Source organism: Eimeria maxima, genomic scaffold, assembly GCF_000499605.1.
Source record: "Eimeria maxima Weybridge genomic scaffold, Emw_scaff25, whole genome shotgun sequence".
NCBI lineage: Eukaryota > Apicomplexa > Conoidasida > Eucoccidiorida > Eimeriidae > Eimeria > Eimeria maxima.
In genome coordinates, this window is record NW_013565349.1 from 1 (window position 1) to 16,817 (window position 16,817).

At 52.8% G+C, this 16,817-nt stretch overlaps 2 protein-coding genes across 2 annotated transcripts; one reads left to right on the plus strand and one right to left on the minus strand.

Annotated features, from left to right (window-relative positions):
- Positions 1–1,058: 1,058 nt before the first annotated feature.
- EMWEY_00004590 (lipase domain-containing protein, putative) lies at positions 1,059–3,902 on the plus strand (the record flags this gene model as incomplete). Its single annotated transcript, XM_013480898.1, has 1 exon — positions 1,059–3,902. The coding sequence occupies one exon, from the start codon at positions 1,059–1,061 to the stop codon at positions 3,900–3,902; it is 2,844 nt and encodes a 947-aa protein (XP_013336352.1).
- A 1,876-nt stretch (positions 3,903–5,778) lies between these two features.
- EMWEY_00004600 (hypothetical protein, conserved) lies at positions 5,779–13,309 on the minus strand (the record flags this gene model as incomplete). The annotated part of the gene is made up of 11 exons (XM_013480899.1): positions 5,779–5,945; positions 6,063–6,157; positions 6,278–6,435; positions 6,695–6,795; positions 6,918–7,278; positions 7,384–8,211; positions 8,365–8,433; positions 8,521–8,620; positions 8,895–8,995; positions 9,109–9,402; positions 9,563–13,309. 11 exons carry the CDS (start codon positions 13,307–13,309, stop codon positions 5,779–5,781), a joined length of 6,021 nt encoding a protein of 2,006 aa, XP_013336353.1.
- Between the last annotated feature and the right edge of the window lie 3,508 nt (positions 13,310–16,817).

The following is a 16,817-nucleotide window of genomic DNA, read 5'->3' on the forward strand; positions in this document are numbered from 1 at the left end:
CCCGGCCCGTTGACCCACCGTAGCAAACAGTACGCACAGAGCAGTTTTCCAACGGATGGGGTGGAGTAGTTCAACCGCGAGCGCTTGCGGAGCTAAGGCTGAGTATTCTCGTTCGCGGGAGCAGAGAAAAAATTCGGCAAGGGGGGAGGTGTAGTGCACAGGCACTACATGGTCCACAGTTGCGGTACCCAGCGTGTAAGATAGAGAGTGAGGACAGCAGCCTATAAGAGACCTGAGGTTGCCTAAGTTAGCTATAGATGGAATTCGATAATATTAGCAGGTTTAGAAGCATATTAGAGTTGTAGCAGTTGATTGGTGCTGGGACTGAGTAGCAGCCCCCCGTCGCAGAGCTGTGCGCGTTGGCGCATAGAAGGTAAGTGACATAGTTGGGTCATGTTTGGCTCTGTGTATTCAATTAAGGATAGAGGTTTTGTGAATTAGAATAAAATTGGTACATTTAGGAGCAGAGTTAGTCCGAAAGAGTCGGGCCTTGCCTGCGGTCCGACCGCGGCAACCGGTGCCGGGATGGACGGCAGGGTGAAACCCACACCTGGCGGGGACGAACAGACTCACTGAAGGAAGGCGATTTGGAACGATCCTTCCTTCGGAAGTTCCGAAATTCAGGGATTTTCCATGGGGATAACTGAGAGTTAAGGGGTTTAGACACTCATTTTGTAGATCTAGCTCATACAGGGGCCTACAGGCCTATAGAGGTGACTACGTAGCCACGGCACGCGGCCACCGTGTGTTACACGACTGGTGACCAGCCATAATTGTTTTAACTGTATCGCATTCCGTATCCAGAGAGTTGCCATTGAAAACACAGCTTTGGCTTACTCAATTGCTTTTTATCAGCCAGGTTTCTTGTTATTTCGTCTCATGGGAACGGAATGCTCAAGAACTCTGCGTTCACACGCCTTGCGCCGCAACCCTGAACAGGCTCCTTGTTTCCCGTTGCCACTCTAAAGGACCAGTCGGCTGTGGCAGTGAAAATTATCACTGGTTCGGTGCCACTTCAGGGATCCCCCATGTATGAGTCAGCCTAATCTTCACATAGGATGCTGCCTCCCGGGGATTCCAGAGGTTGTCGGGTCTGCCCAAGGCCGCTTGTGCGCTACTGTGGCAGATTTCTTTCATTTATCATCTGCGTGTTCGCCTTCCTGAATTTAGCACTCTCTCAAGATCAAATAGAGTCTTCCAGTAGTGTAAGCGAGCCTCATGCCGCTTCATCCGGCCAAGCTGTTGCAGCGGCCATTTCCACTGTCCCCAATGTTGTCTCCCCCAAACCTGATACTGAGGCGTTGGATAATCGTCAAGAAGTTCCCGCCCTGTCTTCTCCTACTGCTGATGAGGCTGACCAAGGCAATTCGTCAACTTCCGCGTCAACCTCAGTGGATGATTCCGTTGGTGATTTGCCATCAAGCGCAGCTTTGCGTGGATCAGTCCCAGAGGACCCCGTTTCCTCAGCACCAGAGCCTCCTGAGCAGCAGCTAAGTCAAAGTACCTCTATCCCACAGTTTTCGCCTATGACAGTTACCATCGTTGTTGGGGCGGGTGAGACTGTGCGTGACTGCACAGAGGAGCTTCCATCCCAGAGTTTCCTGATGAGTGTCGCCAGACGCTTTCAGCAGCTCCAGCTTCTCCCCCTGCTAGCAGCCTTTGGTCAGCAGAGCATGAAAGTGGTGACGAACCGCGTACATTCCTCTACTCCATTGGTATCTACTGCTCCTCGGCTCCTGCAGGCGGATTCCCTATTACTGTTCCGCGATAGCTCAGCGAGAGAACGTTCCCAACAAACGATGCTAGTAGAAGTAGCTTCACGAACACCCATGTTCCCTCAGTTTGTGTGGCAAGGTGGCTCGGCGTTCAAGGCTCGGAATGCAGCCGTACAACCGAATCTCGCTTTGTGGTCTAACCAGTTGTTTGCACCCTCTCGCCAATCACGCCTGACGGAGCGGGCTGGCTCACAAAGCCAGCCCGTCTTCGTGCCGCAACGCGTCCAATCAACTCTCTTAGAGGGACTTCAGGAGCAACCACACTATGTGGAGTCGAATGGAACAGCTCCTCAGCTTGGAGGTTCCTTTTTGGGAAGTATTCTGCATGCCCTTGAAGGCTCTCCCATTCGAGTTAATTTAGGAGACATGGCATGCGCAGCACTTCCTACATCTGCCTTGAATAGAAGACTCTCCTGCTGGCTTCTGGGGGCATTTACTGAACGTATCCTTTGCCGCACTGCCTGGTTCGACCCTTGCCAGGCGATAAGTGAAGAAACAGCCCACGGGAAGCCCCCCTTATCGCCCGTAGTGTTGCCTCCAGGCGGAGCTAGTACCCTTTCTCTTCCGCTGAAGCGTTTACTGCATCGGACACGAGGCATTCCTAAGAAGATCCCCAAAGACATTATCAGAGAGGAAGGGGCTACCTACCAGTTACTGTGGCAAGCACTTACTCGTCTGGATGACATGTGGGCACTCGCCTACTGCGGTCGTGAACTACCGCCAGGAAGCGCTGTACCAGCGACTACAAGTACGCGCCCACCTGCAAGTGAAGAGCGGGGGCGACGCCTGCAGCAACAAACGCAAAGCCAGCCGCAACCAGAAGAGGCACCTCAAGACAGCGGGGAAGAGAAAGAACAAGATGAGGGGGAAATCCAAACTCAACCACCAGTGCCCTTTCCACTTTGGGGAGGCTCCTCTCTTCCTGGCCAGAGAGAGATTCCATCCCCTACTCTGTGGAATTTAGGGACGCCAGTAAAGCCTGTACCTGATGCTGCCGCCGCTGCTGAGGAGTCAGGAACTGGGGAGCCGCCACAATCTCCTGAGGCACTAACGGGACCGCTTGCCTCTTCCTTGTGGCCGCTCCAAAGCCGCCCTTCTCAGTCCTCGGGAGGAAGGGAACAAGCAACAGGACCGAAAAGCACGCACACCAGCCCGTCAGCAGGCATTTCACTAAAAGATAATGAGGCAAAAGCAACGCGGAAGCGAGGGTCTCCCAAAGTGTTACCTGACGGAGTGCCCCATCTGCAAGGTCAGGACCTTCTGCCAGGATGGCGAACGGAGCTAGTCTTGAAGGCTCTTTCCCCTGGTGTGGGAAACAGAACCAATGTCTTGGCTGTTGCTGGACGAAGGGGAACGGAAGTTCTGATTGCATTCAGAGGCACAAAGACACAAGTAGAGTGGATTTTGAACGGTCAGGCAGAGCACGCGTTTAACTGGTTGGAAGAAGGAGAAGGACGGACAGCTGCCGGCTTCTCTCACATCTTTAGTGCAGCATGGCCAGCTCTACAGGTATATCTTGCCTCAGTAGACAGGCCTGAGACACCCCTGAGCCGGATCTTAATAACGGGGTACTCTCTAGGAGGCGCAGTGGCAGCTCTTATGGCCTATGGCATTGCCTTGAACTATCCCACGAAAGTTGATGCAGTTATATTTGGGGCACCACGTACTGGGGACAGTGCATTCACCGCTGCTTGGGCTAAGAGAGTTAACGGACGAAACGTTGCATTCACTCTAGATCCCATCCCCCGAACGCCTTGCAAAGAGATGCCCGCATGTGACAGGCCAGGTACCAGGGGTCCATTGACCCTTCCCCAAAACTTCCTAAGACTAGCAACCCACTCTCCCAGAAGGAACGGAGCCAGCGGAAGGCCTGAAGGCACCAGCACAACGAACGGCTACGGGGATTTCCTTGGCCTTGTCTCGTTCGGACCAGAGGAGCTTGGGGTCTCGACACGCAACAGAATTAGTCCCATTTACGTTAGTTACAATCACATCTGCTCCTACCCATGTTGGCTAGCCTCGAATTTCAACCCTGGAGAACGCCGCACACTCTGCCAACTGCCAGATTTCTCCAATCAGTGGGATCCTGCCCTCTCACCGGACACGTGTCCCGCTCTTCTGTCTTGAGCACTTTGCCACATCGAGCTATGCACACACCTTAGTGCTGGTGGCACTGGAATGTGCGTTCAGCTCAAGTTTGTTGTTCTGTCGTAAATCATTCATATGAGGCACCTTGCTTTACTGCGCTGCTAGCGTGAATTGTGCGAAGACAAATTTGCCGTGGGATGCACTCCTGACGAGGTCCTCTCTCACACTCAGCAGGAAATATGTGATTTGGGTTTCTTGGTGAAGCAGCGAATAAACGCTTCTTCTATTCATCAGCTGCTTAGCAGTAAGTGAGAGCATGAAACCTGCTGTCTTCCAGCACTGCGATCGTCAGCAGCTTGCAAAACATTTCCTCATAAGGGTGGCACTCAGACGCAGGCACTAATACCAAGAGCACTCCTTTACTACCTACAATGTGGTCTTGGCACCCCATGGGAGCGTGTGCCGGAAACCTGAAACTTCTCTGAACGAGCAAGGCGTCAATCGCTTGTAGAAATTTTTTTGTTAATGCTGCTTTATCAAAAAATGAGTTAATAGACCGTAGCCCCTCCTTTTGGACGAGCCATTCGGACGTTGCCCAAGTGAGCTTGCGCTATGTGAAGCTACAAGCAACCCCCCAAGAACATATGGGTTCCGCCTCCCACCCCGACGAGTCGGGAGAGCGAAAGCCGTAGCATCAGTAGAGGTGAGATCGGAGCTTTTACTGCAAGGCCACAAAGCCAATAAAGCTGAATGGAAGGGCCGCAATTGTGCAACACGGGCATATGCCGCCTTGCAACAACTAGAACCGTGGATTGCAATGAAACGTCCGTGTGTAAATATCCGCATGTATATGGATGACATTAAGACAGGTAAATACTGAGCAAGCTATCTGGGCGCCTAACGTTTTACTCTCCATTGTGGCTAATGCTGGGATAATCAGTATCTACTGAATTTTGTGATTTGTATGTTTCGCCCCCCCAAATACACTTTATTTGGCACATGAACTTCCCGGCGCTGTATGCTGAGTAAGATAGTCTCTAAAGGCCTAAACGGCCTTCGCGGTGGAAAACGCATGGAGACGTATTGCAGGCTGCTATTTTAAATGCATACGGACTCTGGCCCGTTAAGCTCGCCAGACTGTCATTGATTTCCGACCACCAGCAGTGTGCCTGCCTACTTAGTAGTGTTCACGCTGCAGCTGCACTTGGATCCACTTGCCTTAGCAAGGAAGTCGCCTTCTGATTTCCTGTTGCCTCTTTGCTTCAAAGGCGTTTTGTTGGCATGGCTGGGCAGTTTTGGTTGGTTTCCTATAATTTATTCACCATGTTTTATTCTCTTCACTTAAACTCAATGATTACAGCGTCGGGTAAACCTTGCTTTGCATCGCGTAACGACACGATAGCGCAGATTCGGTGCATTTGCTAAAATCTGGAAATGAAAAGTTCCTAGAAACAAGTTCATGGTATATTTGTCGCACAACGAGTCGGCTCCTTTGCATAGGAGACTTAACGCGGTTGCGTCTGGGTGACTTCTTTGGTGAAGTCGCGCGCCGTGGGAGCCTCAGCCCGCCACTAGCTAAAGCCTTTGCACTAAAGAAACGCCAACGTCGTTGGACATACGCAAGGTCTCTAGGAGAACGCGCCAAGAAAAGGTCAAGCCTGCGGTCTCTCCTTCGTGCCCAAATTTGGGTAGCCTTCCCTCCCCAACCCCTGATTGGGAAGTGGGCAAATTACGGGAGCCTGCGTCGGATATACGTTTAAATGACGGATTAAAAATTCGTGCGGAAAAACTGTTCAACAGTGTGACTTGCCTACGCCGCTGGTGGTGCGCTGGTCGTGGCTAGCTCAGCACTTCAGCAACAACGGGGGTCAACTATGGCCATTCGAACGCTTGCAGAGCCATATGGAGCTGGAAACTAAGGCAGAAGTGGCACAAGACCAGCATCCTCTAGAAGTGTCGTCCACCGTTCCAGAGCGCTGGCCTCTGCAGACCCCCATGAAGCAAAGGAGGCGAAATCGTCTTCAGGATATGGAGTCCCAGAGCGTTCCAATCGCCAGTCTTCTACACCACGGGAATAGCCACCTGCACGCAAGACATGGAATCGAACCCCTCAAGCAACACAATGCCATAGCATGGTTTACCTAACCTTGCGACGTACAACAACAGCAGCTATACACTAAGAACGAATTATCCGCGCACATTCATCGCATGCCGAGAACAGGCACTCGACAAGCCCTTGGTCAGAAAACGCCTTTGTGCACCCTTCGGAAGAAAGCGTTTCTTTCTCTGAATCCCTGCAGACCACAAGCCAAAACATCCTCCAAGCTTCACAATACTATATAGCTAAAGTATGCAGCTAATTCTTATAGAGCAGGAGGCAAAACTATGCGCAACAACATAGCAGGGTGTCTTACCACAAGGCCTCGAGACGCGACTGGAAAGCGCTATGCAAGGCCTTGCATGCTTCCTGCCCGTCTGTGCAGATATCGTCAAGCGCCGAAAGGCACTTAATCTCAACAGCCTCTACCGCAAGCAACAGAGAGCCACGTGTGAGGGCCTCCCCTAGATCAATCTGCGTTTTCCGCGCACGCAACACAAGTAGCAAAGTCTAGCTAGGCACTTTAGCAGGGTTGGTTGTCAGAATGCCGCATTTCACAGCTGTGTCGACGGAAGTGGCAATCTCGCCACACATAAACGCTGTGGGCTGTTCAGGCTCTCCAGACACGAATTGGAGAAGATCGTTATGTTTACGGGAAGCGTAGGTAGCAATCATATCCTTCCCCACAATGGAATAGGCCTGGACGGTGGTGGCCCAGAAATGGCCGTCTCACCGTAAGAGAGAATTGAAGCACTGGGAGGTCGTCGGTAGATGGCGCTAAAAATGTCTTAAAAACTAAGTGAGGTAGAGACGAATCCTCCCCCCGATCATCAACTGACAAGACGCACCGCAATAGCAGGGAACAGCACACCCAAGTTGGCCCCACGCGAATGCGATTGCAACTGACGCCTACTTCTTTTGTAGCAACTTCAACCATGTACTCGAAGTATACTTACAGCAGACAGAGGTGACGTTCGTGAAGGCATGAAGGAGCAGGAGCAACTGGTCATGAAGTAACGCGACCCTCCCAGCAGCTGCATGTGCATGCAACAGCAGGGCCCTGACGGTGGACAAATCCGGGAAGGGAGGAGCCCCAATAGCCGGGTGACGGCCTTCTGTAGCTTCTGCTCCACTGCTTCTGCTGTCTGTCTCCGTAGAAGACTGACTGCTCAAATCCCCGCTACCACTAAGCCCCCTTATCCCGAAGTTGGCAAGATGAGATCCCGGAGCGACTCCTGCTGTGGAAGTGGCACAAAACGTCTCTTGCGTTGTAGGGGCACCCCCAGGCCCGTCGGTTGCGCTGCTTCGAGGTCCTTGCTGAGGAAAACCAGAGAACAGTAGCACCGCCTCGGCCTTGGCCAGAAGACAGAAGGATACTGGGCATTATACCCGTGAGTGAATTGAACATGAAGGGCGGCTTACCTGTAGCAGCATCTGTTGAAGCGACCGTTGCACAGCTCCCAAAAGAAAATAACGGAGCTGCTCTACGCTGAACATCCATCGTCGATGAGGTGGTAGAGCCTCGGAATTCACCATACCGCCAATGGTGCCCGAATTAGCAGATGCTGCGACAGCGCGTAGTACAGGGAAGCGAGACTGCAGCTTGCAGCTGGTTATGGGCAAGAAACGAGGTTCTCCAGCTGCAGCTGACGCATGCTGTGGCTGATTCCATTGTGAAACAGCACCAACTGTACGTGCTGATGGCGCATCCGCTGCAGCAATACCCATAGCCCCAGCTGATGTTGCTATATCCGCCCCGTATGGTTTTCCTCGACGAGACGCCAACAATGGCGTGCAAATTGCGGACTCGGTAGAAATGCCTCCTGGAGGGGGGCATGGCCTCATGATCTGCACGCGCTGTCGAATCGGAGTAGCTGGTTCAGGTGCAGCCGCTGCAGACGCCGCACTTGTTATCTTGAGCGAGGGCCCAGGAGCAGGCTGTGCATGCCGCTGCAGTTGCGTTTGCTGCGTCTCTTCTCTACTCCACGAAATCGTGATTCTTGTCGACGCCGCAGGATAATCAGCTGCTCCATAGAGGCGATGAAACACCTTGTTGTTGGTTGCTTGCGGCGACATAATATCTGTAGCACAATTGTCGACCGGTATTTGGAGAGCAACTGCAGCAGGAAGGGACCGCGGCCAAGCAAGCTCAGCTACTAGTCCTGTAGTGCTGACTCGTTGTATGCGAACGCCACTAAGCCGTTCAAACGCCTTCACAATGCTCTCCTTATGGCGGATATCCGCCAGAAGCTGCAAAGTAAGCAACATGAAATAAATGGGTGGCAAAAAATACAGCTCGTGCCTCTTCACGAAAGCAGGAGTAGCGGACAAGGGGTGGTCAGTAGTTACCATAGGAATACAGACTAAATAAGTAAAAGCTTCGGAGTCAGAATTCTTGCCCACCCGCAAGTCGTCACTGGTGTTGTCGAAGCCCCTGATCTCCGCCTTCATAGCCGCTATTTCTTCCGCCATCTGCAACGAACGGATGACCAAAAGGATGTTTCCGGTCGCAGTACCAACACAAGCGGAAAAGACCCTGCCAAGCAAACATTAACCCACCTGTGTCTCCTGTTCCAACAAACGGCCCAGAGAGGCCGCCGCAGTGTCGACATTGCTGGTGGCAGACTGCAGCGCGACGTGGCGCTCTTCCGCCAGAGCGCTACGGAAAAAAGAAACAGATGCAGTAAAACCACTACAGGTGAATTTCCAAAACCCGCTAAGGCCAGCCACGCACAGCGTTAGACATGCACAATGAAAGAATCGCCACAGACCACAGCTGACACAATCGCACCAGAAAAGCACCGAAAATTGCGCAGTTCCGTTGCACGGTGCCTCTGACAAGAAGCAGCGGCGGGGCAAATGAACCCGGCGGCTCCCACCGTTACAATCGTAGGAGGAGTAACAAAGGCGAACAAATCAGATAAATGACTCACACAAAGCCCGATTCCCACGACTCCCTACTAAGACGAAGACGCTTCGCCTCCGCTGCTCCCTCTGCCCTGATGGCTGCAGCCTCCAGCGCCTCCTCGACTTGCTGCGATCACAGATGAGGCGCAGATACGCAGTACGCCACTCCTTGTCCTGATTGCCGGTTTTGAAACTGTTTAGCTGGCGTTCAGCAGGAATGCCAACGGTTGCGATTAATACCTGTAGGTCCCGAGACATCTGTTGAGCTAGAGGCTCAACGTGGTTGCGCAGTTGCTGCTGGAGCGACTCTTCTGTCCTTTCACAGAGCTCATTCCAATCCCTCCGTGTCCTGGCTGGCTGCATAAGCAGCTGCTCTGCTGCTGTCGAAGCAACCCCCAAACCGCGCTGCATTAACCGGTGCTTTAGAAGCTGCTGTACCTCCGAAGGCTCGTCGCCTTCTTCGTGCATGGCGCCGTTGTCGATATCTTCGCGCTGCGTTTCAATCTCATGACGCTTTCTCTCGCACAACTGCAACTGTAAAAACGCAGACGCACGTGCCTTGTGTAACGAAAAATTGGGGTTCCCCGGGGCATCGAGTATACTGCAACCATGCAGATGGAATAAGGATCTGCCACGTGATGCCAGCTTCTTCATTACACCACTTGCATCTGCAGCTATGGCGTGGTCCGCTCACTTCTCTCAAACGCTCCTCCCTGTAATCAATCCATGAAATACGGGGAATAGTTGGATCTGCCCCTCTAGATAGTTCAGAAGCCTCTGTCCCCCCTGTCTCCGGTGCAGAAGGCCCCACTTCTACTGTCGGTTCTGATTCCCTTGCTGCGACAGGCGAGCCACTGTCTTCTCCAGCAATGACAGTGAGGGCCCTCGGTAGGCCCTGCAGCAGCCTATTCGTTAGAGCGTCTAACGCCTTCCATTGTGTGCGCCACGGAATGTTGCTGTTGTTACTGTTGCCCTCCTCGGTGTTAGCGGCTCTACCGCCGCTCAATAACACGCTGTTGCTACTGCGGCTGCTTGTGCTTTCTAAGTCTGCACTCCGAGAATCTGAATCCCTGCATGATTGTTGGGAGGGAGTCGCCTGAGAATGTGGCGCCTCACTTGGCACGCCGCTGTTGCAGCCGCTGCTCGAAGGAGCAACTGCCACACCGGGAGCAGCAGCGTCAGCAAGTGTTTCATCCCCCTGCACCTCTGCTATGACATTCAATACGCCGGGTGTTCTCACGCCTTCTACTCCTCGCTGCTGCTCATGGATACTAGAGGAACTGACTGTTGCCTCATCTAGTTGCCGCTGCGGCTCTCCAGCATCCAATTGTTGCTGCTCCTGCTGTTCCAACTGCTGCTGTTGCTGTTGCTCCGCCTGCGAACCCTCTTGCTTAGCTTCGCAGCCCTCCATGCTTAGGGTCGGTTCACGCAAGTCGTGGGAGGGTGAATCGGTCTCCTCCTGTTCCGCCTGGTCCTTTCGCTGCTCTTGCTGCTGGCCTGAGTGTTGTTCTTGTTGACCTGCTGCTTCCGCCTCAAGTTGATGCCTGACGCTGAGAAGGAACGACATGGCAGAAGTGCTCACGATTCTCGATCCGCCTCTGCCAGACGGGACTGCCAGCCTGGGAGAAAGAGGCGCATCCCCACTTAGAGGGTCAGGGCCTGCGAATGGTGTTACTGGCGTTGAGGACGTCTCAGAAGCGCCACGAGACTCAAGTTCCGCTTCATCATTTACGCTCTGCTGCTGCTGGTGTTGCGCCTGCTCCAACAGCTGGTCGCATGAGGCACCTTTACTATACGGGCTCGAGTAGCCCCCGTCAGCAACCGTTTGAACTGCCGCGAGGCCAGCAGTAGTATCGACCTCTGCAGGCCTATGAGTTTCCACTTCCGCTGTGCAAGCGAAGTTTTCTCGTCGCCCCAAGACGGACTCTGGGGGGAATCTAGTCTGCTGATCGGAAGTGCACGGTGGAGCATGCTCGTCATGCTGCTGTTGCTGCAGTGGCAAGCATCTTGCAGTTGCAGCATTTCCTTCATGACTGTTTACTTCATCATCGCCTACATGTTGAGGCGCCTTCTCCTCAGCTATTGTTGCTGGTGTGGCGCCCATTGTATCGCCGTCAGCAGCGGCTGCGAAGCCAGCAGTAGCACAAACTGGAGGGGCATTGACGCACGATGCACGGGCCCTTGCTGCTGCTGCGCGTGCCTGAGCCCCAGATGGCGGTCTGGCAGGAGCTTTCCGCACAGGCGTCGGATCTGCACGTAAGGGCTCACTAAGGGCCGGAGCCACAAGGCAAGGCGCTGACTGAAGCAACAACTCGGTCTCTCCTTCACTGCTCACCACCAGTACACGAGTGGGAGAGTTGCAGTAGCTGAGGCCTCCGCTACGGACCCTTACAGGGTCAGTATCGCCGTCGCCCTTGTCAGCTGCAGGCAGCCCTTTTTTGTGCTGAGCCTCGCCTGTTGCTTCCTTCTCTGACGCTGGGGCTGCTGCCGCTGTCGGGACCTGCAAGCCCTGTGACGCAGTACCCTCCCTTTCCTCCGCTGCCGAGCCATCTTTGCTGTCTACTTCGGCCGTCTCTGTTGCAGCGGTGACAACTTCGGCTGCAGCAACTGCAGGTCCGGATTTATGCAATGCAACGGCTATCTCAGTATTTTCAGACACTAAGTCGACGTCTGAAGTTGCTTCTGTTGTTGAGGCTAAGGCCAGCCCCGATATGGACTCCACTAACGTACTGGCTTCCGTGACTGTAGGCGCTCGCGTTGCTTGCGTTCCCGTATGCATTGTTGTGGTTGCTGCTGCATCTGCGGCAACCAAAACCTCTGCATCCTGGGAACCTTCAGCCGCATGCAGCCCTTTCGCAGCTTCCGTACTTCCTTGGGCACTCGAGCGGTGCTGTTGCGGTTGCTGCTGAGCCTCGTCGCACCCCCCAGTAAACTGTGGCTGTTCTTTTTGCTGCTGCAGCTGTTGGGTAGACTCACTTGCCGAGCTCCGCCTGCGGTCTTCAGAGGGGCGACGCGGAGGTTCAGTAGGGGCCGCAAGCATACTCTGTTGCTGCTGCTTCTCGAGAATAGAGGTGGAATTTGAACTCATTTCTGATGGAAGTTCGCTACAGTCAGCCACACGTGCGGCGACGCCCGCTTCTGAATGCTCCAGTCCTATACCAGAGCTCACAGGGGAGGCTTCCTCGTCGGCAGCAGGCTGCCCGCCGAGCCAAGAGTGTTGCTCCCTGCCTTCACTATCAGCCAAGATTTGCGCCCTCGGGACAGGTGTGAAGACCACACGGCGAACTGAAAGACTGTTCGCACTCCCAGAGGCAGATGCTGATCTCAAGATGCTTCTCATGGGACTGCTTCCTGCACCAAGACGCTCAGTAATTGGTGTTGCTACTACCGCATCAGCGGCTGCAGCAGCGGACGCTGCTGATTGTATGCATGAAGCCGATACTGCACCTATATGTTCGGACCTCGGCGGCGTCTGGCCATCCGCATGGTCCTTTCGTTTTTGCTGCCAGGGGGCTATATGGAACCGCAAGGGAGTAACAGGAGCCGAGTCAGATGAAATCGCTGCCGTCCGTTGAGGGCGCAGAGGGCTGCTGCTTTTCCTTAGGACTTGCTGTTGTCGCTGTCGCTCCTGCAACTGGACACGTAGATTCCTGGCGCTAAGAGGCGATGCGTTTCTTCTGGTGTTACGTCGAGTCTCCTCTCTCAGTCTCAAGTCCGACATAGAGGACTCCAAAGAGCTAGTTGTGCTACACCAGGACCTCACGTGCCTTTGCCATGTTGCATCAATGCATTGTCCACGCACCGAAGTCGCCTCTTCACGCTGCTCTGCGCCTGAAGAACCGGTGACAGGTGCTGTTTCGCGCGACCCGGGAGACATCATATCTTCTAGCAGTGGACTGGAACAACCCGAGGATGCCAAGCGGTCCACGCTCGAAGCTGCAAATGAGGACCTCCCATTCTTCAGTGAGGCATCTGCCTCTTGTTGCTGTTGCTGCTCCATTTGGTGTTGCACGGGGTCAATGTTCTCGCTGGCACCTGGGAACGCTGACTCTTTCGAAAGTCTGTTGCTTCGGTTTTCTGCCTCATCCGGAAGGCTCTTGCTGGTAAGACGAAATGGGGATGCTGATGGTCTACTGTGGGCTGATGATCTGCGCATGCTCGTCACAGCGAGGGATGGCAAGGGTAACAGCGAGGGGTAAATGCCTGTTCCCGCGCCTTCCTCCGTTTCTCTACTGCTTATGGCGATGTCCACGGATGCCTGCAAAGCAGGACTAAGATCTGGAGATGGAGATATTACGTTGTCCTCCCTCGTTGTGACGAGTGCTGTACGGACACAGACAGCAGCATCCCCCCTCGTGGGTGCTCCCGCAGAAAGAGCAGCGGGTGTAGTTGCTGGTTGTGTTGCAGATAAATCCTCCTCCGCAAAGGGGGAATCCACCATCTTGATTGGAAGACGAGGCCCCTGCAATAATAGGGGCCCCGCTCATTCGCCTAAGACACACACGCCACCCAGCGAAAAAAAGTGCCAAGCACTACGATGCGCTCGGGATATCCAGCGAAGTGGCGGTTGCTTACTTTATCAGGGCAATTGACACGAACTGTAATGGCGGCATGCAGGAATTAGACGCGGATCCCTTGGGAGTGAGGCACCGGCTGTAGTGCACGCGCCCTACAATAGAGCACATGTGGTATCCTTAAGTGTCTAGTTTCACCAAAGGGAACAATGAGAAATATAAATACTTATATATTGGAACTCTTTAGATAGAAAATAGGTCCAATTAGTTAAGAGTGCACGTCCGCCTACACGAGACCCAGGGCGGACCGTGAGGCTAACGCAGTTGCCTTGGCTCCGACCCTCTCCGGAGGGGGAGCCGGTCAGTTCCATTAATCTGGGTTTTTCCTGGGTAATATGAACTCGAATATGTTTTAAGAGTGATTATTTCCTTATTCAAATGGTATTAGGGGAGATTAGCTGAGTCTAGCTTATAGGTGCTGAGTGTGTTAAACCTGTTCGCCCGCTCCTCGTTTAGAGGAGCCGCGGAACAGGTTTAACACAAGGATAATATCTGCAGACGACAGGTTGAACAGAAGGCAGCAGAGGCGGCGTGAGCTGTCGCACGCGAAACGGAGAGTGGAGAAGGTAACGGAGGGGAATTCGTCAGTAGACAAGTACGGCAGTTGAGACCCGACGTACGTTATGCATAGGAGCGTACACGGGTCCTCTAAAAGGTAGCAACCAAACCTAATGCCATTGCAGTCCCCATTGGGTGGGGAACGAGACACAGCAAGTAGAGATGATGATACGTGAGGGCAGATCAGTATGGAAGAGGCTTCAGACTCTGAGGAGGCCCCACAGAAGACAAGGGTGCAGCCTGGTGTAGAGTCCATTAGGGACCAAGTCGAAGAGACGCAGCAAACAGAACACATGCTCTTGTAAAGGGACACAGAAGGGGCGAGAGGGCCTGCTAACCCGATTCACGTGTGTGTAAAGACGCCATGGTGGCGAGAGGCTGGTGAGACCGCAGAGTTTGATAGGTGCGGAGTATGGTGCAGTGTGGGCACTACCGCATTTCTGAGGGTAGATGTGGCTGGGAGCCAATGCAAGGCGTTCGTGGATTCGGAGAAATCTGAGATTTTCATTAGTCAGGAGAAAGTTGATCGTTTACAAATAGAGGCGCGCCGACCTTCAGAGGAGTGATGCTTATGGAGGTCACTGGCGAGCAGGTGAGCAATAATTGGGTCGTCATGAGTTCGACGATGTGGGGTGGACGAGAGCGTTCCACGGGAGAATTCTTGAAGGGGCTTGCACCCTGTAAAGCTGTGTTCAGCCTTGTTCCTTCGACCTGTCAAAGAGTGGAGTGGTATCTTCAGTAAGATCAGTTGTGGACCCACGTAAATTAGAGGTTGGGTAAGCTGACGGTTGCTGTGTCATATGCAGAAACGGAAAAGGGGGGCCACACTACGGGACTGCGCCAGAAGACCCCAGCAGGGCCACCGTCCAAGTGCCCTGAGAGTCACACAGTCCTTGTGCCCGTTTCGATTCGTGCATACGCGCTGTCTGGGGTGCTGTTAGTATTTCGTGTTGTGAAAGGGGGAGGGGTGATAGAGCATCAGTTCTGCGTTAGGGTGACATCCTTATAGTTAGTAGTTTAGTGTAGGATAGCATAGACACTCCCGCAGTTGTATGATACCACACTTTAGGCATGCGTACTAAGTAGTTGCGCACAAATAAGTACAACCACCGGGTTAGGGAATCCAGTCATTAGGTCTACTAATAAAAGCTAGTAGAAGGGAGACACTTATACGGGGAGGCAGTTTCAGTTCGTTGAAGGGGGGAAATTGTAGTGCACGCACACTACAATAGAGCTCATGTGGTTACCTTAAATGTCAAGTTTCACCAAAGGGAACAATGAGAAATATAAATACTTATATATTGGAACTCTTTAGATAGAAAATAGGTCCAATTAGTTAAGAGTGCACGTCCGCCTACACGAGACCCAGGGCGGACCGTGAGGAGAACGCAGGTTGCCTTGGCTCCGACCCTCTCCGGAGGGGGAGCCGGTCAGTTCTATTAATCTGGGTTTTTCCTGGGTAATATGGACTCGAATATGTTTTAAGAGTGATTATTTCCTTATTCAAGTGGTATTAGCAGAGATTAGCTGAGTCTAGCTTATAGGTGCTGAGTGTGCACCAGGTTGAACTACTTGAACTACTTGACTACTTAGCAGCTGGGCACGCTGTTCACTACACCAACTGCATTGGGGATTCCAGGGTCGGTGGAGTGGGCGGGCATGGAGGTACACGGGATTTAAGGCGCAGGCATACAAAAGCCACTCTGTAAAACAACCTTATTTAAAGTGCCTTTTCATTCTCATGCAGCAGTTCAAGTTGGGAAACGCACCATACACACCAGTGGTGACGGCACGGGCGAGTGCCTGTAGAAGGTGGTTCCAACAATGTGAGCGAATCGCCCTCTTTAGAAGGGATAGTTAATCCGCAAGACATTTAAAAATATACTAACAAACCAATATATCTGTGTTGGGTAGAAAAGGAGTGCTAGTAAGGATTGCCTTTCAATCTGAATGAGCTGCATCGCCAAGCATTTTCCTAGCTGCTGGACAGTGGTGTGGCGTGCTCAGAACTTGGGAAGAAAAAAACTAGCACTTCAGGATCATCCAGATGCCTTAGCCGTTATGTACATACGGTTTTATGCTGTAGATTTTATCATTGTGCTCGTGCGACTAGTTGCACACAATCTTCACTTTCCCTCGCTTCTTTCGGGCACTGCAGTGTGTAGCAGGGCTTCAAAAGATTAGTTGATGCATCCTTATTCAAGTCTCTCCAACCGAATGAAATCCAAGTAAGTGTTTAACAGCTGTGTGTATTCTTCGTGGGCGCAATGAAATGGAGCTTGATTGTGCTGGCGTCTTGGGCTGCCTCATGGCAGGTGTTGCAGAATTTGGTGCTGAGCAGCTACACGAGGTGCTGCAACTCATGAATGCACTTCCTTCCTTCACAAGAGCTCCAATGACTTTTGCAGATAAGGAAATAGAGACTTGTAGGGTGGCTTCACGGCAGCTCTCCAACCCGAATGGCTACCTAAGTGTAGGCGGCTATTGCCACTTCCACTCTTCACGTTTCCTGTTTAGGCCCAAAGGAGGTCCTCAACGGTCCCCTTGCACTTCCCTTCCATTAAAATTCAGTGTTCCAGTCCTGTGCTCTTGAGGACAACACAAGAGGTTTGGGGTCACCCGTAGTTTTCAACGCTGACGGAACTCATGACGGTGCTGAGAAGGCTGCGCTCGTAGATGCCCATTGCATGACAACCTGAATTCCAACGATTTTGCTAAGTCTTTTGGTCTGCGCTCGAGAGACCTTATTCACGCCAGCAAATAGAGGTTCCGTTGCAGTGATGCACGAAAGAAACTGCGCTTCTGCAGCACATGGTC